Here is a 27,776-nt window from a genome sequence, read left to right as displayed (position 1 = left end):
CCCAGAAGGTGTGGGTGCAACGTTGTGGTGAGGTGAGCGAGGATTCGGTCTGTGACGCGTGGAACGGGCCCAGCGACGGTACGATGATGGGTTTGTTTTGTGGCAGGTGGGACGAGCCCAGGTTGGGCATCATGATGGGCTTCGGCGAGACGTTCGAAGGGGACTTTGCGCACGTGCTGGGCAGCGCGAGTGTGACGCTGGAGTGCGGCGAGATGTGCAGCCACGAGGTGCCCACCTACCGCCTGGGTCAGAACGCGCTCTGCGGCACCAACACGACGTACGCCATGTGCTGGGGCGACATGGGCGGCGCCGTCATGGACGACGAGGGGTACGTCTCACTTCCAGCTCGGCCGCCTCCGTCTCGACCAACGGGGTCGCCTCACAACTTCAGCCCCTCTTCTTTCTTTGTTGTTTCTTATTATTCCAGGACTCCAACTCACACTCGTCCTTGTGTCCGTGATGTTTCTGATTTTTCCAAACCTTTCGGGAATTTTGACACTTATCGGTACATGCGCTACCTAATTATCCAAAAACTCCGCGCATAAAAACGGGATTTTTCAGGACACATCCTCAGGTTCTATTGGTGATACAAAGGTAGGATCTAGTGTATTGGATACCCATTGGGCTAGAGACCATCTATATCCAGCAGAAGGGTTGTCTTAGTTTCAGTATCCTATGGTACAATGTAACATCACACAGTAATGGAAATCAACACAAAGGCGGGGTTCCTACGAAAGTCCACTACTGGCCATTAAAATTGATACACGAAGAAGAAATGCAGATGATAAACGGGTATTCATTGGACAAATATATTATACTAGAACTGAAATGTCATTCCATTTTCACGCAGTTTGTGTGCATAGATCCTGAGAAATCAGTTCCAAGAACAACCACCTCTGGCCGTAATAACGGCTTTGATACGCGTGGGCATTGAGTCAAACAGAGCTTGGATGGCGTGCACAGGTACAGCTGCCCATGCAGCTTCAACACGATACCACAGTATCTGGCGTATTGTGACGAGCCAGTTGTTCGGCCACCAATAACCAGACGTTTTCAATTGGTGAGAGATCTGGAGAATGTGCTGTCCAGGGCAGCAGTCGAATATTTTCTGTATCCAGAAAGGCCCGTACAGGACCTGCAACATGCTGTCGTGGATTATCCTGCTGAAATGTAGGGTTTCGCAGGGATCGAATGAAGGGTAGAGCCAGGGGACGTAACACGTCTGAAATGTAACGTCCACTGTTTAAAGTGCCGTCAATGCGAAAAAGAGGTGACCGAGACGTGCAACCAATGGCACCCCATACCCTCACGCCAGGTGATATGCCAGTATGGCGATGACGAATACACGCTTCCAATGTGCGTTCACCGCGATGTCGCCAAACACGGATGCGACCATCATGATGTTGTAAACAGAAACTGAATTCACCCGAAAAAATGACGTTTTGCCATTCGTGCACCCAGATTCGTCGTTGAGTACACCATCGCAGGCGCTCCTGTCTGTGATCCCGCGTCAAGGATAACCGCAGCCACGGTCACCGAGCTGATAGTCCATGCTGCTGCAAACGTCGTCGAAATGTTCGTGCAGATGGTTGTTGTCTCGCAAACGTCCCCATCTGTGGACTCAGGGATGTGGCTGCACGATCCGTTACAGCCATGCCGATAAGATGCCTGTCATCTCGACTGCTAGTGATACGAGGCCGTTGGGATCCAGCACGGCGTTCCGAATTACCCTCCTGAACCCACCGATTCCATATTCTGCTATAGTTCAATTCTTTTATCTTGGCGGCTCGCGCATGCGCCCCCAGACGCTGGAGATTGCTGCGTTGCCAGTTGCACACGACGCACGCGCCAATAGAAGCAGCGCCATAGTATAGCATATAGTTGGCCAGCCTACGTGTAGGGGGGAGCCCGCAGTTCATGAAGTAAAGCCACCACGGCCGCATTAACCCTTTCGCTGCTACAAAGACGTGCTCCCTGCATTCCGCGCTGTGGGCGATTTTGTCACTGCACTGCTCGCCTGTGCAGACACACGGTGTTCCGACTGCTATGACACTCTTTATCATTCGATTCCACAAAAAATTTATGGCTCAAAAATTAGATTTTTACCTATCTTCTTGACTGATACCTTCACCCCACAAATGACTTAATTTTGTTTCGATGTTCAACGCAGTTATTATGCTGCATTAAATATAGTAAACCTTTGCACGAAATTTTGAAGAGTTTGCAGAGGTAAAAGTCCATAGAGTATATTTTCCGTATGGTCGATTTTAGTTGCCACAATGTTGAGAATGAAATGTGGACAAGATACCTATATATTTCATTTAATGTAAGTACCACATAAGTGTCGTATGTAATATTGAGAAATATTCCACCTTTGGCGACTGTAACAAAAGTTTTACTTACACTGGGCACGTTTGGCTTTATTTTAAAGCACTTCAATCAATCAAAAGGAAGTAGACAAAATACATTAAACAAAACTGTGGACTTACAAAAACATTAGGACTTGAATATACCGTCTGTCAGTGAAGTGCTCAGAGCTATGTCAAATATAATTTTGTGTGTGGCACACACAAACAGCATTTATTTGCTAAAACACTGATGAGCCACCACAAACGTTGAATATTGTGCTACCGCAGCACAAAATTACGAAAGGTGACTTGCCAATGGAGGACGGAAAATACAGTCCTCTTACGATGCTTCAAAAGAGAGATACGCGTCTGGCCTAAATAAGTCACTTATTACAGTTGCAGAAGAGGGATATATTTCAATACCATTGGTAAAACTGCGACTGTGGAACAAAAACAAGAAATAGAACATGAATACCATTGTGTATGTGCCATACCTTTCACCGATGGAAGTGCTTTAAAATAAAGCCAAACGCGCCGTGTGTATATAAAACTTTTATTACAGTCGCGAAAGACGGAATATTTATCAATATTACATACGACACCTATGTGGTACTTAAATTAAATGAGATATTGTTATACAGTAAATATTATATGAAATTTGGGTATCTTGTCCACATTTCATTCTCAACATTGTGGCAACTAAACTCGACCATACGGAAAGAATACGCTATTGACTTTTACCTCTGCAAACTCTTCAAAATTTCGTGCAATGGTTTACTACATTTAATGCTGCACATCAAAACAAAATTAAGTCATTTATGGGGGGAAGGTATCAGGCAAGAAGACGTGTAAAAATCAAATTTTTTGGCCAAATAGTTTTTGTGAAATCGAATGATAAGTGTGTCAAAGCAGTGGGAACACCATGTGTCTGCACAGGCGAGAAGTGCAGTGATGACAAAATCGCGAACAGTGCGGAATGCGGGGAGCACACGTCTGCAGCAGCGAAAAAGTTAATGAAGAGGATAAGCACTAGAAATTTCATTCAAACGAATAAAATTCGTGAAGTAAGGCACTCCGATATTGTTTTTTAACAAAGAAAATATTAAGCACCACACAAGGTTTGAACTCATAACCTTTCACTGGGCAGCCCAACACCTTAACCGTTCCGCTACCTCAGCTCAACGAACAGTGTAACTACATAAGGACTCTAACACCTCATGCAGCTACTTATAAACACTGTTGGTATGAAATACTCACGCTTCGTCGAAGTACAATAGGAAATAAACAATTACCACTGTTCTTTATTGCGAAAAAGCGGTTCGTGAGATTGAAACAAACACCTTTCCTTGCTATCGCCTGAATTAGGAGTCTTATTGCTTGTTTGGTTTAATTAATTAATAGAATATGAAGCAGTTGGTATAAAGGATGCTTCTTCCAAACTTTCTGTAAAAGAAAGTCTGCTATCAAGAGATTGCTTTTGTTCTATTACTTTATTTATGACTGAACGTTTCTAAAACTGAAGACACTCGTCCATGCCATGCACTGCAGTCGAGATATGGCAACGTCGTCCTCTGTTCATTGGCTGACTGTGTTTTGTGACGTCAGATGCGCAGAACGAACCTAAACTCGGCCGCCAAGATATATGACGCGCACTTTAACAGTCATTGGATCTCGATCAGCGCGAGCAGCAATGTCGCGATACGATAAACCGCAATCGCGATAGCCTACAATCCGACCTTTATCAAAGTCGGAAACGTGATGGTACGCATTTCTCCTCCTTACACGAGGCATCACAACAACGTTTCTCCAGGCAACGCCGGTCAACTGCTGTTTGTGTATGAGAAATCGCTTCGAAACTTTCCTCATGTCAGCACGTTGTAGGTGCCGCCACCGGCGCCAGCCTTGTGTGAATGCTCTGAAAAGCTAATCATTTGCATATCACAGCATCATCTTCCTGTCGGTTAAATTTCGCGTCTGTAGCACGTCATCTTCGTGGTGTAGCAATTTTAATGGCCAGTAGTGTACTTATTGTGCGTGGTCTCCTTCGAAATACTTTCCTCCACAACTGATACACCGCTCCCAACGGTTTCCACTTCCGGAACCAGTCTTGGTACGGCTCTTGCTGGATTGCGCCAAGCACCGTCTGAAAATTTTGTTTTATCTCGTCTATCATTTTCAGATCCTTTCAACAGGGTTTTCAATTTTTGAAATAAAAGTCCACATGGGCCAGATTTGGAGAGTACGAAGGATGAGGCTGCACAGAGATTTCGTTTCTTGTCCAATGGTCACGCACCAGCAGTGATGAATTGTCGGGTGCGTTATCGTGATGCAATAGCCATCAACTGTCGCACCATATTTCAAGCCGTTTCCTTCTCACATTTCCTCGCAGGCGTCGCAACACGTCCCGATAGTACCATCGATTAACAGTTTGTCCCTGTGGCACGAATTCGTGATGAACTATTCCTTCAAAGTCAAAAAAACTATCAGCATGACTTTGACATTTGCCCCGACGAGACCTTTTTGGTCTTGGAGAACCGTTTACGACCCACTGTGAAGATTGAATCTTGGTCTCAGCACCATAACCGTAGACCAACGTCTCATAGCCATTTACTATTCTCTTAAGGAACATCTCATTCTCACTTGCGCGATCCAAAAGCTCTTCACAGATCGCGAGGTGAAGGTCTTTCTGGTCTTGAGTAATGAGCCGTGGGCAACGCGATGCATTCCATGTCAGGATTTCGTGACATAATCCAACCGAAACGTTGCATTCTTCGGCAATCTCTGGGACAGTCACTCTCCGTTTGGCACGCGCAATTTCGTTGACGTTTCTGACATGAGCGTCCTCTGTAGATCTCGAAGGGCGTCCTGAATGAGCGTCATCTTTAACTTCCGTCCGAGCATTTTTAAACAGCGTGAACCATTCGTAACACCGAGTATGGCTTAAGCACTCATCACTGTAGCCTCCATCATTTGGTGTGTCTCTGTAAATGTTTTCCTGAGTTTTACGCAAGATCTAATGCAGACGCGTTGCTCCTCTAACTCTGCCGTCTCGAAATTCGCAAAGTTTGCGACACAACGTTCTACTCAGTACAGCATTGAACAATAACTAACAGACCTACACCAATGAAACTTCCAGCAGTATTCACGTGGAAACTGCTTTGGAAACCTCATATGGACATGTGAGATCATCGTATTTTGCCCCTGGGAAGTTGTGTCATTTCTAGTACATATTATACGAGGGTTACTTCAAAAGAAATGTACACTATTTTTGTAAAAATACAGTTTTCATTCTGCGTGTGTGAAAGTTATACAGTGTGCAGATACATCATTCCCGCTTGTTTTCAAACTTAGTTCAACCTGTTCCCGTGAGTGGCGCCGTCACAGCATGTCTTCAAGATGGCTGCTACACTTGACGTTCGTCAGAAGCAAAGTGCTGTCATAGAATTCCTGTGCTGTGAAAACAAGACAGTTGGAAACATTTACAAGAGGTTGAAAAAGGCGTATGGAGATGCTGCTGTCGATCGCAGTACAGTTACTCTGTGGGCAAGCAGGTTACGTGATGAAAGTGGGCACGGCTATATTGAGAATTGTCCTCGCAGCAGCAGGCCTCGTACTGCACATACTCCAGACAATATGCAGGGAGTTAATGAATTGGTGACTGCTGACAGACGCATCACAGTGAACCAATTGTCACTCTACGTTGGGATAGGAAAAGGAAGTGTTTGCAGAATACTGAAAGTGTTGGCTTTAAAAAAAGGTTTGTGTCAGGTGGGTTCCCAGAATGTTGACAGTGGCTCATAAAGAAACAAGAAAAACGGTATGCAGCGAACTTTTGGAACAGTACGAAAATGGTGGAGATGAATTTCTTGGAAGAATTTGACACGTGATGAAACATGGCTCCATCTTTTTTCACCAGAGACGAAGAGGCAGTCAATGGAGTGGCATCAGGCAAATTCACCCAAGGAAAAAAAAATTCGAAACCACACCTTCTGCTGGAAAAGTTATGGCTACAGTGTTTTCCGATTCTGAAGGACTCTTGCTTGTGGACATCATGCCAAGTGGAACCACCATAAATTCTGATGCATATGTGACGACACTGAAGAAACGTCAAGCTCGACTGAGTCGTGTTCGACCACACCGACAAAAGCAGGATGTTTTGCTGTTGCACGACAATGCACGGCCACATGTCAGTCAAAAAACCATGGGAGTGATCACAAAACTCGGATGGACAACACAAACACCCGCCTTTTTAATTTTTAAAACATAAGAAGATAAGAAACAATAAAAGCAGGCGATAAAACGGTGACATAAATTGTTAAACAGCGGAAAATTGTGGAAAGTTAAAACATAAAACAAAAGGTGGGCAATGATAATAAAATGCACAGGAAGCTGACAGGGCAAATAGTAGACAGGCAATTAAAAAAACTAGGTGACAGTCTGGTTTCTGTTCATAAGAGATATAAAAATCACATTCGCAACACTACGGAAAAGACACACAACACTTAACAATCACTGGAAACACTGCACTAAAAAGTCAGCACGAAGATGACACACCACAGGCAAGGGCGGATGGGGGGAGACCTGGACAGATGAGGGGAAAAAAGGGGGGCGAGGAGAGTAAAAACGAAAGGGGGGGAGGGAACCGATGGATGGAGAGGACTCAGAAGGGGGGAAGAGAGCAGACACGAGTGGGAGTGGGGAAAGGCAGAGGAGGAGAATGCAAAAGGACTCGGGGGAGAGAAGGGAGGCAGACAGAGGGTAGGCGGGGAAAAAACACGATGGAAGGGAAGGAAGAGGGAGCCCAGAGAAAGGACAGACGCTACGGTCGCAGGTTCGAATCCGCCCCGGTCATGGATGTGTGTGATGTCCTTAGGTTAGTTAGGTTTAAGTAGTCCTAAGTTCTAGGGGACTTACGACCTCAGAAGTTGAGTCCCACAGTGCTCAGAGCCATTTTTTTGAAAGGACAGAGGAAACGAGGGGTAGATGAGGATCAGAGTTGATAGGAGGGATAAATGGAGGGAGAGAAGGCATCATCCGGGAGGGGCAGTTGATGGAAGCCATCTTGGGAAAGGAGATGAAGGGTGCAGAGATGGAGGGTAGGGGGGACACAACAGTGAAGGCGCGGCAGAGGGCAAAGGTTGGAGAGGAGAGGAGCAACCAGGGTATGAGGGGGATCAAGGCAGCGGGAGGTGTAGAGTATGTGGATATGTTTGAGGAATAGGAGCAGGTTGGGGAAAGGAATCAGATCGTGAAGGATCCGCGTGGGGGACAGGAGGCATATGCGGAAGGCGAGGTGGAGTGCATGGTGCTCGAGTATCTGGAGGGACTTTAAGAATCTGGGGGGGACGGATATTCAGGCGGGACTGGCACAACAGAGGAAGGGATGGATTAAGGATTTGTAGGTGTGGAGGATGGTAGAGGGGTTCAACCCCCATGTCCAGCCAGAGAGGAGTTTGAGGAGTTGGAGTTGGTTGTGGGCTTTGGATTGGATAGAGCGTATATGAGGGATCCAGGTGAGATGACGGTCAATGGTGAGGCCAAGGTAGGTGAGGGTGGGATAGAGGCAGACAGGACGGGCGCAGATGGTAAGGGAACAAAGTATCAAGGCGAATTATGACTGTCAAAAATGTTAGGAATACAGCTGACGAGAGAAGTTACATAAGTTACGAGAGCAGTGGTTGACAGCCTAGGAATTCATTGCATCTCGAAAGGGAAACTATGCTGACACAGTAGCAAAGGTTCAGAAGATAAGCGTAAACCCGCCCGACTACAGTGCTAGTCCAGCGCGAGCTACCGTTACTGGGAGGTTGCTGCGTGTACGTTCCAAGGAATTCCGTCACTTAGCGCTAGATGGTAATGGCACCGTTTTCACAACAGTGGGGGAATTTAATTCATCATAGTTCAGCCAGTCTGAGCGAAATACAGGGCTATTCAAAAAGAAGGAACATATTTCTGACGTTCATTACTTACAGATTACAAAAGACAGAAACATAATTCCAGTGTTCATGGAAAAAGCAAAGCTCAAATTTTTATGCATTCAATTTGAGCACCACGTGTTCCGTGACAAATATCAAAACGGTCGGTCATATCCTGCCACACACGAAGCGGCTGGTCACTCGTTATCGAATTCACAGCTTCAACAATGCGACGTCGCAGAGTCTCAAAAGTGACAGGCATAGGGGGGATAAAAACTTAGTCTTTTACGTAACCTCACGGATAAAAGTCACGAGCTGTGAGCTCTGGAGACCTGGGAGGCTACGGGCAATGAAATTCATCTTCCTCTCCTCTTCTTCCAATCCAACGTCTTGGAATGATGTCATTCAGGTAACGTCGGACGTGCTTAGGGAAATTCTCTAAGCATATTCGACGCTATTGGCGTGATCCTTCCTGATTTGGTCGTACTTTGGGTTTAATTTCAGCATGTTTCAATATACATTAAGTAATTTTTAAAAGAAAAATCTAAGCCAGCATTTTTCAGAGTATTCATTTAGAACTTTTATCGGTTTTATTGCCGTGATTTCATTGTCTGTCAGTAACCCCAAATCGTTTGTGCCTTTAATACCCTAAAATAAGTTCGATTTTTCAACAGGCTGTATGGTGCTGTGGTAGAATGGTCACTTTCCATTTGGGATCCTAGGTTCGATTTGATGCTGACGCAAATTTTTAAACAAATGTGCATGTTCTACAAGCATTTCTATGAAGTGTGCAATACGTAAAGATGGAAGAAAATCTGTAACCCTCGAGACTCGCAATGTCTGGCGCGCTGGTTCAACTCTTCTTTTGGTCATATGTTTTTCGATTTTTTCGTTCAGTTCTAATGCCTATATCACTTAAATATGACATTCATCAAACATATACTAACTTACATAATCGTCAATTTTATGAAAAATGCTCGTCTTCGAATTTCTCATAACATATTGCACACAAAAAACAGTTTTCATTGCAAATATAATTTCTTAATTACTAATCTTTTGTAGAAGACTGTTAACAAAACGTCTGTTTAAATTTAACCAAGACATCATGAATTATATTTTTTCATCTTTATTTACCACGGGGTAGCTGAAAGAAACCTAACTTATTAATTAACTTATTTATTCTCATTTTCAGCACTTCAAACTAGTCTCCACTTGCACTAATACACTTATCTAACCTTTTATTCCATTTTTCAAAACATTTTTTAGGTTCGTCTTTTGTGACGCTTGACAGTACATCCATCGTTTTTTCTTTCGTTCACCTCAGCAACATCTGCAAAACGCATTCCTTTCATGTCTCTTTTCTACAGACTAGAAAAAAAAAATCGCTCGGTGCAGGGTCGGCTGTGTGTGGGGGGTGAGGAACAAGAGTCATACTGTTATTGGTCAAGAAATTTGTCACACAGACGGTGGTGTGTGAGCAGGGGCATTGTCATGATGGGAAAACGAATCACCCGACTTGCCACATAACAGTCAGCTTCCGCCGCACACTGTTGTGCAATCTTTTCAAAGCTTCCCGGTAGAAAGCCTGGTTAACTGTCTGACTCCGAGGAACAAACTCTGAATGGATGAGTCCTCTCACATCCAAACAAACAAATCAGTATTGTTTTAAAGTTTCATTTCAATTGACGAGTTGTCTTGGGGCGAGGCGAACTTGAAATCTTCCACTGGCTTGATTGTTACCTTGATTTAGGATCGTAAGCATAGCACCAAGTTTCGTCACCAGTGATAATTTTTGAAAAGAAAGTTTGGATCATTTCGAGACATGCGACTTCTACGCGACCTTGTTTTTGTTTAGCTGTCAGCAGTCGCGGAAATAATTTGGCAGCCACTATTTTCATTCCCAAATCTTCTGCCACAACTACACTATGTGATCAAAAGTCTCCGGACACCTGGCTGAAAATTACTTACAAGTTCGTGGCGCCCTCCACTTCAATATGGTGTTAGCCCACTTTTAGACTTGATGATAAATTCCACTCTCGCAGACATACGTTCAATCAGGTGCTGGAAGGTTTCTTTGGGAATGGCAGCCCATCCTCACGGAGTACTGCACTGAGGAGAGGTATCGATGTCGGCCGGTGAGGCCTGGCACGAAGTCGGCGTTCCAAAACATCCCAAAGGTGTTCTATAGGATTCAGGTCAGGACTCTGTGCAGGATAGTCCATTACAGGGATGTTATTCCGTGTAACCACTCCGTCACAGGCCGTGCATTATGAACAGGTGCTCGATCGTGTTGAAAGATGCAATCGCCATCCCTGAATTGCTCTTCAACAATGCGAAGCAAGAAGGTGCTTAAAACATCAATGTAGGCCTGTGCTGCGATAGTACCACGCAAAACAACAAGGGGTGCAAGCCCCCTCCATGAGAAACACGACCACACCATAATACCACCGCCTCCGAATTTTTCTGTTGGCACTACACACGCTGGCAGATGAGGTTCACCGAGCGTTCGTCATACCCACACCCCGCCATCGGATTGCCACATTGTGTACCGTGATTCGTCACTCCACATAACGTTTTCCACTGTTCAATCTTCCAATGTTTACGCTCCTTACACCAAGCGAGGGGTCGTTTGGCATTTGCCGGCGTGATGTGTGACTTATGAGCAGCCGCTCGACCATGAAATCCAAGTTTTCTCACCTCCCACCTATCTGTCTTAGTACTTGCAGTGGATCCTGATGCAGTTTGGAATTCCTGTGTGATGGTCTGGATATATGTCTGCCTATTACACATTATAACCGTCTTCATCTGTCGGCGGTCTGTCAGTTAACAGACGAGGTCGGCCTGTACGCTTTTGTGCTGTACGTGCCCCTTCACGTTTCCACTTCACTGTCATACCGGAAACAGTGGACCTAGGAATGTTTAGAAATGTGGAAATCTCGCGTACAGACGTATGACACAAGTGACACCCAATCACCTGACCACGTTCTAAGTCCGTGAGTTGCGTGGAGCGCCCCATTCTGCTCTCTCACGAGTCTAATGACTACTGAGGTCGCTGATATGGAGTACATGCAGTAGGTGACAACACAATGCACCTAATATGAAGAACGTATGTTTTTGGGGGTGTCCGGACACATTTGATCACATAGTGTAGTTGCACTGAACTCCAAGTACCGACAGCTCCACAGTTTCTTCAATGGATCGTCATCGATCTTACTTGATGATTGCATGAATATTTTCAACATTTTCACGTGTTCGGCCGTGAAAGGACGACCAGAATGCGGTTTCCCATCAACTGATATTTCACCATTTCTGAAACGGCGAAACCACTCAAAAACTTGAGTTTTGCCTGTAGCATCGTCGTTGTACGCCGTTTTTAACGTTACAAGAGTTTCAGCTCCACTTTCTCTGAGCAAAAAGCAGAATTTCACCGCCGCACGCTGTTCGCGAAAATCAGCCATTGCAAAAACGACAATCAAACAAAACAATTGTCAGTATAAACTCTGCTGAAACTGGTCTGACCTTCAGCAAAAGCACCCAGCTTGCTGACTCTGGAATGTTCGCTCTCTGCGTTCCTTGTGGCAAAAAGCGGTATTACAAAAGCTATGCCAACTACAAATTTAGTTCGGTTTCTTTTTGGTACCCTCTCGTAGTTTATGCTCGTGGAACAAGCACCATTGTTTAGAAGTTTGCATCGATCGAGTATCGAACCTGGCGTCCCACATTGTAGGCGAGCGTTCTACCACGTAGCCATGTGTCCCTTCGAAAACATGTCATTAGTTTTTAAACATTAAAGGCGATCAGAACACTCCACAGACGATTTTCTCGAGAATTTTTGAGAGTTGCATAAAACAGCTTTTGAATATCGATATTTTAGCCCTGAACTTCATGTAATAAATACAAAAAATCAAAAATAGTATTACTGTGTGGTTTCCTTGTACGATAGGGTTGAATCTCCAAGGCCAATGTTTCCAAACCTTTCTTAGACCATTAACCACAAGTGGAACCAGATCTTAGACAGTACCCCACCATCAACAACTTTAGCACCTAACTAAGCATCAGAATGAAAAAGAACTTTCTTTGAACACTTTTTATTTTGAAAATAGTGAAATATCAATCATATTTTGTTTTCTGGGTGTTTTTTTAAGACATAAACTAATCAGTCAATGAAACAATAGGTAATGCTTTTGTCTTACAACCATTCTTATAAATTGAAGAGGCAGAGAAACTGGTACATCTATCTAATATCGTGTAGGCCCCCCCAAGAGCACGCAAAAGTGCCACAACATGCAGTGGCATGGACTCGACTAATGCCGAAGTAGTTCTGGAGGGAACTGACGCCATGAATCCTGCAGGGCTGTCCTTAAATCCGTAACAATACGAGGGGGTGGAGATCTCTTCTGAACAGCACGTTCCAAGTGTAATGGATCTGGGAGATGTTATATTTTTACCGTATTTGTCGATACTGAATTGAAAATGTTTTCTTATATTTTTGTCAGAATTTATTATAATTTGTCTTATTATATGTTAATTTACTTCTGTTTTTGAGAGTAAAAGCATATTGATTACTATTAGAAAATGTATCGAAGAATAGCAAAGAAACTGATTGTGTAAAATATCTTTGACGTTGGAGTAGTCTTTGACTATAGTCAGTCCGAGTCGGAAGCTAACTCTTGGTGTGTGTTGACGGAAGGACAATGTGAAGGTCGCAGTCATAAATAATTTTGAATTATGTTAACTATTATTTTTGTATTATCTGAAAAAAAGAAACTACATTGGAAGAAACTGTATTTGAAACACCAAAATGAGAGAAACACGCTGAACCACGTCATTTTCTGCAGCCAACAACGATGCATTGTGGAATCATACTTAGACAACTGAAGCCAAGACTTATATTTGCTTGCAAACGTCTAATGGAAAAGGTACTGTCACGAAATATGGCAAATTTAAGTTTATAAAAAAAATAGTGACCATATTTTCAACTTGTGTAATAGCCGGGAAACCATATTTCAACTGGGGACTGTAGCCGGGATATTGTGTTCACGAGATCTTCAACAGTGCTACGAGGAAGAAAATTTTTGTGTGTTAATACCAGTTTCTTCAGAATGTGTGTTACAGTGTTTGTGTTCATCGGGAAGTAAAAGTTTTGGAGAAGAAATGTTTCGGCAAAAAATATAATTTTCGACAGAAGAAAATACTTCAAGAATTTTGGTCAACAATCACATGGATGGAAAACGTGGTTTTGCAACAGTAGAAGAGTGTTCCAGATAAGTCACGAAACCCTCGTGTTTTGTTAAAACAATATTTTTATCTTGTTTTGTATTGTTGTGTATAAATTCTTGTTCTTCACAATTACTTATGAGATTTTCGAGAGTATTGTGCCTAAAGTAGAAAGTAGTAATTTAATAGACTTCGAATATCAGGACAGGTCAAATGAAAGAGAAAGAACCGATCAATTTGATTTAAAAAGTTTTCTTGTAAATTTCACAAAAGAAATTAAACAATCAGTTGACGACAATAAGACATACTGGGATGAAAAAATTGATAACATTTTGTTGCAAGTCCAAGCAGTCAATACCCAAGTGGGTGAGCTGTCGAACAGAGTTGGCAGTGTTGAGGAAAAAATTGAATCTGTGGAAGCAAAAGTAAATGAAATTGATGTTAAATTGAGCGGTGAAATTAATACTGTAAAAAATGAGTTACTGGTAGATAGGGAAAGAAATTTAATTGTTTTTAATGAGATAAAAGGGGAAATTAAAAATTTGGATGAGAATACAAAAGTTTTAGTTAAAAATGTACAACAAGAAACTGACAATAGTTTGGTTACTCTAGAAGAAAAAGTAGAATGCTATGATTTGGAAAACAAAAAATCTGTCAAAGAACTTAGCGAAAAAATTGAAAGTTTTGACATTGAATTTCAAAGCAAAAATTACAATGTCAACACGTGTAATCTTATATCTAATATTCCAGTGAAGCACTTTTCGGTAGATGGACCCTTACATCCCGTTGATTTTATGCAGTATTGTAAGGATTGTTTTTTACCTCACTCACCAGATGAAATAAAAATTAAATTTGTGAAAATATTCTTGGAAGGGGAAGCTTTGACTTGGGCAAACCAGATTGTAACTTTGGGGATGACCTTTTCAGAATTTGAAACAAAATTTTTGGGAAAATTTTGGGATGATCTTAAACAAACTAGAATCAAAAGTGAATTTTTGAATGGGCGAAACTATAGGGAATCAGATGGGAACATGAAACAATTTTGCAAAAGTGAACTTCAAAAACTTATTCATTTAACAAAACCTTTGGATGACTTGATCAAAATTGATACCTTAAAGAGAAGATTGCCATCAGCAATGCAGTTGAGTTTATTTCATTGTCCTGATAGTAATGTAGAGCAGTTTCTTAATTATATTGAAAAGTTGGATAGGGTAACAACAAGAACACACAGTGGGTTTACTCAGAAAGGTAATGGTCAAAATTGGGGAAATGACAACTTTCAAAAAAGGGAACAAAACAATTATCATGGTGTCAGTCAAAATTCAGGGGGATATAACAATTTTGTAAAGAAGGACCATAATTTTTATCCAAAACAAGAACAACATTTTCGCGTTAATAATCAACAAAATAGAGAACACTTTAGGGATCAAAATCACAGAAATTTTGATAGAGGTCAGTACAATAGAAACTACCGACTATCAGGTAATGTTTGGCATAGGAATGGGATCAGAAATGTTGATCAGAGACATTGGCAGAATCACAATCAGCAGTTCAAACAGGAACCGGAAATAAAAAACGAGTAGACGCCCCCTTGAAGGTCCGCAAGGTTGAGGCAGAAGGTGAGCATGATGAAAGGACCAATGGATGTGACTATCATAAACCCAAACAGGTCAGTTCCAAACCTAAGCTATCACATGAGGTCATTAGTTGTTACTTATTGAAGAAATTTCAAGAGGAAAATAATAATGATAAAGATAACATTTTCAGTACACAAGAACATACAGTAGATAAAAGTAATTGTGATTCATTTAATTTAACAGAGTTTTACACTTGGGCAGAAAAGAAAAACACTTTGTCGGATGATGTAATTTGCAGTAGTTCAGAGACGTGTGTGAATGAAAGAGAATGCATGCTGTGAGAATGAAAATGTTGGTGAAAGGGATCTGGTAACTTTAGAAAGGGGAAATAATATTTTGGGGGATAATTTGAATGTGTATGACCTGAATATGTGTAATGATAATGATGTTGTTGATAAAGTTGATAATGATGGTAATGGTATTGATGATGATGTTGAGGAAAGGTATTTCATTAGTTTAAATAGGGAGTTGGGTATACACATGGTTGAAAATGGATTAAATAGTGAGAATATTATAGAAATTCCCAGGGATGTTACCAGGATGAATAATACTCGCAATCTGGGTGTATGTAAAAGTGTGAATTTAGATGTTGCTGGTAAAGAATCTGACTACACAAATAACGATGACAGATGTATAACTTCTTACCTAAGTGAAACTTTTATAGATACTAATGATACACACACATTTCTTATGAATATATGGCTGAACAGTGAAACTATTTCTTTTGACAAGAACTTTAGAAAGATGCTTATTAATGTATGTGAAACTGTATGTCCTGAGTGGTGGAAAAAGATGAGATATTTTATTTTTGAAAAGCAGAGGGATAAGTACTTCAATAGCATACAATGTGATTTGGATGAAAATTCTTGGCTATTTGAGATAATAGAGAGTACTAATGACAATTTTGTATCTTGTGCAAATTTTATAACTGTGACAAATAATACATGTAATGATATACCATATGATTCTGATAAGTATAGGTTTGGGGAAATTGAAAGTGATTTATTACATGAGGATACAGGTTCTGAGAAAAGTGATCAATTTTGCAGTCCTTATATAAAAGTTCAAATTGGGTCATGGATTGGTAAATGTTTAATCGATACAGGAAGTGAGATCTCGGGAATATCTGAAAGATTAAGCAAAAAATTGAAAGTGGGGAAAGATTATGTTGAAATGCCAGTTGTTGGGGTAAAGATAAAAGGTGCTACTGGGAAGAGCAGTAAATTGGTAAAAAGCCAGGCTTTAGTGACATTTTTAATTGAAGGCAAGTTGTTCACACATGGATGTTTTGTAATTCAGGAATTTAATGAGGATTTTCTTTTGGGTATGAATTGGATAGTAAAAGTAAATACAGCATTTGATTGGGTTGGAAGAAAACTTTTGATAGAAACTAGTGAAAGGGAATACATTCAGACAAATTTTGTGAACACACTTGGTGATCAGAGTAATGGAAATTTTGACAGTATTAATTTACTAAAAGAAAATAGATTGGAGAATATTGAAATTCATAGATTTGATACTGATGAAGTTGAATTTGGGAATTTAGTAAATTTGAAAATTTCAGAAACACAAAATTTATCTGGGGAGCAAAAACAACAGTTAGAAAATCTGCTGTGGGAATACAGTGATGTTTTTAGTGACATACCTGGTAGGGTAAAGGGTTACCAGTGTGAGCTTCAGGTAAAACCTCATGAACCATTTTTCATAAAACCATACACTATTGCAATATCAAAAAGACCTGCTGTTGAGAAAGAGCTGAAAAAGATGGAAGGATGTAATATAATAGAAATGAGTATCAGTGCATATAATAATCCTCTAGTAGTAGTTTCGAAAAAAGATGGTGGAGTAAGACTGGTTTTGGACTCTAGACACTTAAACAAAATTTTGTTCAGACAGACAGACCATCCTGAAAATATTGATGAGTTACTCTATAAATTTACAGATATAAAATATATGTCAAGTTTGGATCTAACTTCGGGTTTTCATCAAGTACCACTTTCGGTTAATTCTAGAAAATATACTGCTTTCTTGTACAATGGTAAGAGTTACCAATATTGTGTTGTGCCATTTGGGTTAAATTCTTCTGTTTCCGAGTTTATAAGAGCTTTGGATCATGTACTGGGGCAAGAACTTGCGTCTAAACTGATAATCTATGTAGATGACATTTTGGTTACAGGGAAAAATTGGGAGGAACATTTTTTGATTTTGAAGTCAGTTTGTGAAAAACTTAGAAAAGGGGGGATGACATTGAAATTAGAGAAATGTAAATTTGCAGTTTCTGAATTAAAATTTTTGGGTCATATTGTCACAGACAAGGGAATTTTGGCAGATCCAGAAAAAATTAAAGCAATTTCAGAAATTCTTATTCCTAAGACTAAAAAACAATTAAAGTCATTCTTTGGGTTATGCGGTTATTACCGAAAACATATAAGTGATCAGAGTCTGAATGCACCATGTTTAAGTCAGTTACTTAAGAAAAACACTGTTTGGGCTTGGGCTAAAAGTTGTCAGGAAGAGTTTGATAAAATTAAGCAAGAGTTGAGGAAGCAACACTTATTACACAGACCTGATTTTAATTTACCATTTTGTTTGAACACTGATAGCAGTAATTATGGGCTTGGAGCAGAGTTATTTCAAGAAAGAGTAGAGAATGGAGTTAAGATACATTGTACCATAGCATTTGCAAGCAGAATGTTGCTCAAGCATGAGAAAAATTATACAGTCACAGAGAAGGAACTTTTGGCAATTCATTGGGCTTTTACAAAATTTAGAATTTACCTTATTGGACATAAAACCATAGTATTTTCGGATCACAAAGCTTTGAGTTACTTACAAGAGTGCAAATTATACCACAGTAGATTGACCAGATGGGCAATTTTTCTGCAACAGTTTGACTTTGAAATCAAACACATAAAAGGTTCTGAGAATGTAGTAGCTGATTCACTTTCAAGGTTACCAATTGGGGGAGAAAAGGAGATTTTTGAACAAGAGGAGGAAAAGAAATTTTAAATTAGATACTTGAAAGGGGTGGAAAATGAAAAAACAATTAGAGCTATGTGTAACAAAATTAGAAAAAATCAAAATTTGGATCAGAGTTGTAAATTAATCAAAGAATGTTTAGGCAAGAAGGGGTATGAGAAACTTAATAAATTTTACAAATTACATAAGGGGATTTTATTTCGGAGAACAGATGTAGATTCTGATAATTGGAAACTGTGTTGGCCAGAGGCAGATGCTGAAAAGCTGATCATTTACATACATGAAAGCTTTGGTCATTGTGGGATACAGAAGTGCATTCAAAAGATACAAGAAAATGTTTATTTTTACAATATTGGAAAGAAGGTAAGAAAAGAATTGGCAACCTGTGACAAATGTCAGAGAGTTAAAGTAAGCAATCAAAGATGTGGTGGAGAGATGCAAAACATTATTCCGGAAAAACCTTTAGATCTTATCGCAGTGGACTTATGTGGAATGTTACCAAAGAGTAAAGGTGGTCACTGTTACATATTTGTTATGGTAGATGTATTTACAAAATTAATTAAACTATATCCAGCGAAAAAAGCTACTAGCCATGAAATTATAATAAAAATGGAAAGAGATTATTTCGCACAGGTGGGTAAACCAAAAGCTATATTATCAGATAATGGTTCACAGTTCACCTCAAAAATTTGGAAAAAGTTTATTGAAAGATCAAAATTGAAGCATATACTTATATTTGTTTATTCTCCGTTGACCAATCCTGCAGAAAGATATATGAGGGAAATTGGGAGACTTTGTAGAACCTATTGTAGCCATAAACATCCAACTTGGTTTGAGCACATTCGAAATTTTGAAGATATTATGAATAGCCTACAACATAGTTCCACAGGATTTTCACCATATGAGATTATGTTTAATATTAGACCTCCAAATCTTATATCAGAACTTATTGAATTTCCTAAATGTACACCTTTAACTATGCAAGAGAGAGAAAATATTGTCAGGGAAACTATGAGGAAACAAGGGGAAAAGAGGAATAAAAGACATAACAATAGGGTAAGATTAACCACTTTTAAAATTGGGGATCTTGTTCTGGTCAAATCTCATGAAAAATCAAAAATGTTAACTTCAGAAATTAAAAAATTCTTTGATATCTATATTGGGCCTTTTGAAGTCATAGAAAATCCACACCCTAATGCTTATCGTTTGGTGTATCCTAAGTCAAAGAAATTATTTGGTCTCAGGAATGTTGTCTCTTTAAAACTGTATAGACAGAAATCATAATTTCAAAATTTAAATAATCTATTATCATCTAAAACAAAAGTCCTCCACTGGAATATGCTTGTTAGAACAAAACTACCTGTACAACCAAGTATGTATATTTGCATGTATAAATTAATAATTTGAATTCACATATTAATTGAAACTGATGAAAAAACGCTGAAGTAACAAAGAATGAGAGAAAGATTTATTTTTACTTTTTTACAAAAAAAAAAGTCTCCCTAGTGAGCATTTCTGAATTTTTCTAATTTTTGAAGCTAAGTCTTCCCTGTGGGTGAAGGCATGCATGTGAGGACATGCATGCAAAGGTATAAGTTTCAAAACCAATTTTAGATAAAGCCTCATGATATATGAGCAGTTTATTGTTATTTATACTGATGTTGTGGGGAGCAAAAGTACTCTTCACAAAAATGTGACTTGTAGTAATATTGTAGTAGAGAGGAAAGTGTACATAAATAATTGCAAAAAAATTAGATAATACTGATGTATCTTTAGCTGTACTAAAAAAAGAAAATCATAAGCAAAAAAAAATATATACAAAAAACAAAAAAAACCATGACTAATAAAAAAATATAAAAATTAATAAAATCAGAAGTTAAAAAAATATATATATATATAAAAGGCAAATATAGAGAAAAACACATTACACTATATATGTCCAGTATCATTTTTACTGTTACAATATGTAAGCATAATGAAATTAACATTAATATATAAAAAAAATTAATTAAATCTTATTCTAGGAAATGAGTTTTACCTTTCTATTATTTTCAATCTGTATGCTGTATGTTAGAATATTTCTCATGTATGGGATTGATGGGGAAGTATCATTGCAACAACAGCCAGTAACAAGTCCACAGATTCAAAGAGTCCAAATTGGGAAGAGGTTATCAGACTGCATCATTAATTTACTAATTGTGTAATACAGATCCATCACTGAGTGTTGTCGGGATTTTGTTGTATATGTCCATAACAACAAAAGCCCTGGGGAGCAGTTGTAATGGATCTGGGAGATGTTATTTTTTTACCGTATTTGTCGATACTGAATTGAAAATGTTTTCTTATATTTTTGTCAGAATTTATTATAATTTGTCTTATTATATGTTAATTTACTTCTGTTTTTGAGAGTAAAAGCATATTGATTACTATTAGAAAATGTATCGAAGAATAGCAAAGAAACTGATTGTGTAAAATATCTTTGACGTTGGAGTAGTCTTTGACTATAGTCAGTCCGAGTCGGAAGCTAACTCTTGGTGTGTGTTGACGGAAGGACAATGTGATTGTCGCAGTCATAAATAATTTTGAATTATGTTAACTATTATTTTTGTATTATCTGAAAAGAAGAAACTACATTGGAAGAAACTGTATTTGAAACACCAGAATGAGAGAAACACGCTGAACCACGTCATTTTCTGCAGCCAACAACGATGCATTGTGGAATCATACTTAGACAACTGAAGCCAAGACTTATATTTGCTTGCAAACGTCTAATGGAAAAGGTACTGTCACGAAATATGGCAAATTTAAGTTTATAAAAAAAATAGTGACCATATTTTCAACTTGTGTAATAGCCGGGAAACCATATTTCACAAGGCATCCCAGATATGCTCAATAATATTCATGTCTGGGGAGTTCGGTGGCCTGTGGAAGTGTTTAAACTCAGAAGAGTGTCCCTGGAGCCACTCTCTAGCAGTTGTGGACATGTGTGGTGTCGCATTGTCCTGCTGGAATTGCCCACGTCTGTCGGAATGCGTAATAGACATGAATAGCTGCAAGTGATCGGACAGAATGCTTATATATGTGTCACCTGTCAGAGTCGTATCTAGACGTATCAGGGGTCTGATATCACTCCAACTGCACCCGCCACACACAACTTCAGAGCCTCCACCAACTTGAACAGTCCCCTGGTGACAGGCGGGGTCCATGGATTCATCAGGTTGTCTCCATACCCGTACGCGTCCATCCACTTGATACAATTTGAAACGAGACTCGTCCGACCAGGCAACATTCTCCAGTCATCAACAGTCCAATGTCAGTGTTGGCGGGCCCAGGCGAGGCGTAAAACTACGTGTCATGCAGTTGTAAATGGTACACGAGTAGACCTTTGGCTCCGAAAACCCATATAGATCATGTTTCGTTGAGCGGTTCCCACGCTGACATTTGTTGATGGCCCAGCATTGAAATCTGCAGCAATTTGCAGAAGTGATGCACTTCTGTCTCGTTGAACGATTCTCTTCAGCCATCGTTGGTCTCGTTCTTGCAGGTACTTTTCCGGCTGTAGCCATGTCAGAGATCGGTGTTTCACCGGATTCCTGATAATTCACGGTACACTCGTGAAATGGTCATACGGGAAAATCCCCACTTCATCGCTGTCTCGGAGATGCTCTGTCCCATGGCTCGTTCGCCGACTATAACACCGCGTTCAAACTCGCTTAAATTTTGATAACCTGCCTTTGTAACAGCAGTAACCGATGTAGCAACAGCGCCAAACACTTGTTGTCTTATATAGGTGTCGCCGACCGCAGCGCCTTATTCTGCCTGTTTACATAGACCTATCTCTGTAGTTTATGCATGCCTATACCAATTTCTTTGACGCTTCAGTGTATTTGAGTTGTTTTCAGTAAGTGCACATCATAAATTATGCTCCAGATGCATTTAGTTACTTCTTTCAACAACAATATTTTTATTAAATCCTGGACTTAGCAGCTACTTGTTTTTATTTTCTATAAATGTTGAATCCTACATTTCTTTTCCACATGTCATATGTTGTGTTTGGGTAGAGAGAGAGCGAGAGAGAGAGAGAATGATGAAGTAACTTCCAGTGCATTTCGAATACTAACTACTCCCCATCCGACAAGAAAGCTAACTACACTACTGGCCATTAAAATTGCTACACCAAGAAGAAATGCAGACGATAAACGGGTATTCATTGGACAAATATATTATACTAGAACTGACATGTGATTACATTTTCACGCAATATGGGTGCATAGATCCTGAGAAATCAGCACCCAGAACAACCACTTCTAGCCTTAATAATGGCCTTGACACGCCTGGGCATTGAGTCAAACAGTGCTTGGATGGCGTGTACAGGTACAGCTGCCCGTGCAGCTTCAACACGATACCACAGTTCATCAAGAGTAGTGACTAGCGTATTGTTACGAGCCAGTTGCTCGGCCACCATTGTCCAGACGTTTTCAATTGGTGAGAGATCTGCAGAATGTGCTGGCCAGGGAAGCAGTTGAACATTTTCTGTATCCAGAAAGGCCCGTACAGGATCTGCTACATGCGGTCGTGTATTATCCTGCTGAAATGTAGGGTCTCGCAGGGATCGAATGAAGGGTGGGCCACGGGTCGTAACACACCTGAAATGTTCAAAGTGCCGTCAATGTGAACAAGAGGTGGCCGAGACGTGTAACCAGTGGCACCCCATACCATCACGCCAGGTGATACGCCAGTATGGCGATGACGAATACACGCTTCCAATGTGCGTTCACCGCGATGTCGCCAAACACGGATGCGACCTTCATGATGCTGTATACAGCAACTGGATTCATCCGAAAAAATGACGTTTTGCCATTCGTGCACCTAGGTTTGTCGTTGAGTACACCATTGGAGGCGCTCCAGTCTGTGATGCAGCGTCAAGGGTAACCGCAGCCATGGACTCCGAGCTGATAGTCCATGCTGCTGCAAACGTCGTCGAACTGCTCGTGCAGATGGTTGTTGTCTTGCAAACGTCCACATCTGTTGACTCAGGGGTCGAGACGTGGCTGCACGATCCGTTACAGCCATGCGGATAAGATGCCTGTCATCTCGAGAGGCCGTTGGGATCCAGCACGGCGTTCCGTATTGCCCTCCTGAACCCACCGATTCCATATTCTGCTGATAGTCATCGGATCTCGACCAACGCGAGCAGCAATGTCGCGATACGATAAACCGCAATCGCGATAGCCTACAATCCGACCTTTATAAAAGTCGGAAACGTGATGGTACGCATTTCTCCTCCTTACACGAGCCATCACAACAACGTTTCGCCAGGCAACGCCGGTCAACTGCTCTTTGTGTATGAGAAATCGGTTGGAAACTTTCCTCATGTCAGCACGTTGTAGGTGTCGCCACCGGCGCCAACCTTGTGTGAATGCTCTGAAAAGCTAATCATTTGCATATCACAGCATCTTCTTCCTGTCTGTTAAATTTCGCGTCTGTAGCAAGTCATCTTCGTGGTTTAGCAATTTTAATAGCCAGTAGTGTATAACTTTCGCGCACTATAGCGTCATTTGATGACGTCTCCTAACGTGCGTTCTTTTGTAAAACCTGATCTACTAAGTCCCCCCTACCACCTCTAGAAGTGTGTAACATGAGCTGTGAAACACCTCGTATAACAGCTACTGTGGAATACGGCCGCCCAAACAAATCTGCTTACTTTATTTTACATTCACTCTCTGTGCAGTGAATGTCTCAACTGCATTAAATATAAAAACTCGTCAGCTGGTTTTGTGATTTTGTACTGTTTTCTATCCAAAATTTATTGGTACGGTTTTGAAATCAACAACAGTTTATGTAGTTATCGTAATGAAACCAAACACTGAATTCTACATACATGAACTTCAGTGAGAACTTGTTATAGCAGAGTGTAAGAATGTTTGGCTGGCCGGAGTGGCCGTGCGGTTCTTGGCGCTACAGTCTGGAGCCGAGCGACCGCTACGGTCGCAGGTTCGAATCCTGCCTCGGGCATGGATATGTGTGTTGTCCTTAGTTAGTTTTAAGTAGTTCTAAGTTTTAGGCGACTGATGACCTCAGAAGTTATGTCGCATAGTGCCCAGAGCCATTTGAACCATTTTTAAGAATGTTTGTGTGCTTGTCTTGTGTTGACAGGAAGCTGGCGGGGCTGATAGCATACAAGACGTTCAAGTCACCCAAGTCGTCGGAGCATCAGACCACGCGCCTGTGTGCCCAGAAGGCCAAGAACATATTCTTCATGTTCATCGGCTACTACCGCGACTGGATCCATTCCGTCATATCCGCGTCGGAAACATAGGCGAAGCTCTGCACTGTCCAAATACAAAATTGTGTCGACCCCATTGTCTCGAAAATTGTTGTAAACTATTACATTCGCTGTTGAACAGTTCGATACTGTGTTTTGTGTCATAGTGGAGAGCACAGAGAGCGGTCGGAGACGGGCCTGGTGGACAGCGGTAGCGCCCCGTGCCAAGTTTCTGGTCAGGTTCTCGGGCACAGAGCTGGGCACTCCTGAGAGTGGGCCAACCATTCCTCGCTGCTTACTATAAAAGGGTGGACCCAAAAGGAGCCGTATTGTTGTCATAAAAAATTTATTGATGAACCTTTCTACAAAATTACTTCAGTCACCTTCAAAATACTCTCCATTACATGCGATGCACTTGTCAAGTCTCTTTTCCCACTGTTGGAAGCATGTTTGGAACTCTTCAAGTTTGATATTGTCCAGTGCCCTTTGCGAAGCTGTTTTTACCGCCTCCACATCGTCATAACGCCCCACTTTTAGCGTTTTTGTCATTCGTGGAAATAGGAAAAAGTCGCACGGGGCTAGGTCCAGTGAATATGGAGCGTGGGGAACGACAGACCACCTCTGAGATGCCAAATAGTGGGTCACTCGTAAGGCCGTATGCTGGAGCGTTGTCGTGATGCAGAAACCAGTCACCTGACCGCCAAAGTTCCGGGCGTTTCCTCCTCACATCCTCTCGCAGACGCCTTAAAACATCCAAGTAAAAGTGTTGCTTTACGGTCTGGCCAGGGGGTACGAATTCCCGATGCACAGTTCCACGAACATCAAAAAAGACAATGATCATAGTCTTCACATTTGACCTCACTTGCCTTGCTTTTTTGGTCTGGGATAGTTGGGAGTCCTCCACTGGTTTGACGCTTGCTTGGTTTCTGGGTCATGCCCGTAACACCAACTCTCATCCCCTGTAATGACTTTGTTCAAGAAGTTTGGATCACGTACAGTGTCTGTTTTCAAGTCCTGACACACATTCATGCGGATTGTTTTTTGCTCCTGTGTGAGAAGGCGCGGAACAAATTTAGCAGCAAGACGTCTCATGTGCAAATTCTCACTCAAAATCCGCTGGCACCAGCTCCAACTGATTCCCAAGTCTGCTGAAAATTTGGTCGCTCGTTTGGCGACGATCCTCGTTGATCTTTTGGCGGACCTTTTCAATGTTCTCCTCATTTCGCGATGTTGAAGGGCGTCCAGAACGAGCTTGGTCTTCAACACATATCTCACCACGTTTAAAGCTCCCAAACCACTCGAAAACCTGGGTTCGGCTCATAGTGTCCTCCTGGAAAGCTTCCTGAAGCACTTGGTGTGTCTCCGTTGCAGTTTTTTTAAGCAGGAAACAAAATTTCACACACACTCTTTGTTCTTTTAAAGTTGCAATAACGACTTCGCAGAGGTAACCCGCCAACAGTCAGAGAAACACAGTACCACACTTGCACGTTCAGCTCTACACTGACGCCGTCTGCACAGCTGTTTCATGAAGGTCTCTACTAACACCATCTAGCGTGAGAACCCTGCACTATGTCTACGAGTGGCAGCGCCCTCGGAGCCCGGTTTCTTTTGGGTCCCCCCTTGTGTACAAGAAGCATCATTACTGCACAGGAGGTGGGGGGGGGGGATGGAAGGAAGGCAAGGAAGTATCCCTAACTTTGTGAGTTAATTTAAAAAAACAAAGCATGCTAGAACAAAATTCTGTTTTGGCATCAGCAGTACAGCTGTAAGCTAATTTCATAATGTTTTAAACAACAAATCTTGCAAGTCATGTCCCTCATTGTTACTGCACTGCTGCAGCCGATTTCTGAAGGTCTGCACTTTGTGAAGCATTTATTGTGGAGTGGAGTGTACTTCAAAGCATACTGTAAACTGAGGTGACAAAAGTCATGGGATACCACCTAATATCGTATCGCACCTCCTATTGCCGGCGTAGTGTCATAGACTCAATAAGTCTCTGGAAGTACCCCCAGAAGTATTTAGCCATGCTGAAACTTACTGGGAGATTAAAACTGTGTACCGGACCGAGAATCGAACTCGGGACCTTTGCCTTACGCGGGCAAGTGCTCTACCATCTTTTTTGTTGGTCGTTGTGTTTGGTCGTAGCGGACGTCACATGACATCCGTTAAAGTTCGTTTGTTGATCCTTCCACTCAGTTTTTTATTACAGACGCCAACCAGCTCTCTGACCGAACACACTAAGCTACCGTGCCAGCTGCCATTTGAGCTACCCAAGCACGAGTCACGCCCGGTCCTCACAGCTGTAGTTCCGACAGTATCTCGTCTCCTACCTTCCAAACTTTACAGAAGCTTTCCTGCGAACCTTGCAGAACTAGCACTCCTGAAAGAAAGGATATTGCGGAGACATGGCTTAGCCACAGCCTGGGGGATGTTTCCAGAATGAGATTTTCACTCTGCAGCGAAGTGTGCGCTGATATGAAACTTCCTGGCAGATTAAAACTGTGTGCCGGACCGAGACTCAAACTCGAGCACTTGCCCGCAAAAGGCAAAGGTCCCGAATTCGAGTCTCGGTCCGGCACACAGTTTTAATCTGCCAGGAAGTTTCATATCAGCGCACACTCCGCTGCAGAATGAAAATCTCATTCTGGATTGAGCCATGCTGCCTCTGCAGCCGCCCATAATTCTGAAATTGTTGCTGGTGCAGGATTTTGTGCACGAACTGACCTTTCGATTATACCCCATAAATGTTCGATGGGATTCATGTCGGGCGATATGGATGGCCAAATCATTCGCTCGAATTGTCCAGAGCAACCAGTCGATTCCCCGTAAACACAGTCCACACCATTATGGAGTCAACACCAGCATGCACAATGCCTTGTTGACAACTTGGGTCTATGGCTTTGTGAAGTCTGCGCTACGCCATCAGCTCTTACTATCACAAATCGGGACTCATCTGACCAAGCCACGCTTTTCCAGTCGTCTAGGTTCCAATCAGTATGGTCACGAGCCCAACAGAGGCGCTGCAGACGACGTTGTGCTGTTAGCAAAAGCACTCGCGTCGGTCGTCTGCTGCCATAGCCCATTAACGCCAAATTTCACTGCACTCCTAACGGATACGTTCGTCGTACGTTCTACACTCATTTCTGCAGCTGTTTCACATAGTGTTGCTTGTCTGCTAACCGCACGGATTGGTCTCTTAGGAATTCACACACATTTAAACATTTTTTTCCTTGTCTATTACACTGATAAAACTACACACAAAAGATGCTGCTCTCGGTCGTTAAGTGAGGGCAGACGTCCACTGTGTTGTCCATGGTAAGAGGTAATGCCTGAAATTTAGTAGTCTTAGCCCACTTATTACACTGTGGATCTCAGAATATTGAAGTCTATAACGATTTCCGAAATGGAATGTCCC

The 27,776-nt window shown here is 41.5% G+C and overlaps 1 protein-coding gene across 1 annotated transcript; it reads left to right on the top strand.

The window, feature by feature from the left end:
• The first annotated feature begins 131 nt into the window (after nt 1-131).
• Nucleotides 132-24,415, top strand: LOC124550641 (kallikrein-6-like). Its single transcript, XM_047125365.1, has 2 exons — nt 132-328; nt 24,253-24,415. Exons 1-2 carry the CDS (start codon nt 132-134, stop codon nt 24,413-24,415), a joined length of 360 nt encoding a protein of 119 aa, XP_046981321.1.
• Nucleotides 24,416-27,776: the final 3,361 nt, after the last annotated feature.

Source organism: Schistocerca americana, chromosome 9 (genome assembly GCF_021461395.2).
Source record: "Schistocerca americana isolate TAMUIC-IGC-003095 chromosome 9, iqSchAmer2.1, whole genome shotgun sequence".
Lineage (NCBI taxonomy): Eukaryota > Metazoa > Arthropoda > Insecta > Orthoptera > Acrididae > Schistocerca > Schistocerca americana.
The sequence above is the reverse complement of the archived record's forward strand: the minus strand, read 5'-3'. Positions and strand labels throughout refer to the sequence as shown.

Excerpts from the sequence above, each read along its gene's own strand:
- LOC124550641 (XM_047125365.1), top strand. The coding sequence starts at position 132 with ATGATGGGCTTCGGCGAGACGTTCGAAGGGGACTTTGCGCACGTGCTG. Across the intron at positions 329-24,252 it reads GCCGTCATGGACGACGAGGG|GAAGCTGGCGGGGCTGATAG; the intron begins GTACGTCTCACT and ends TTGTGTTGACAG.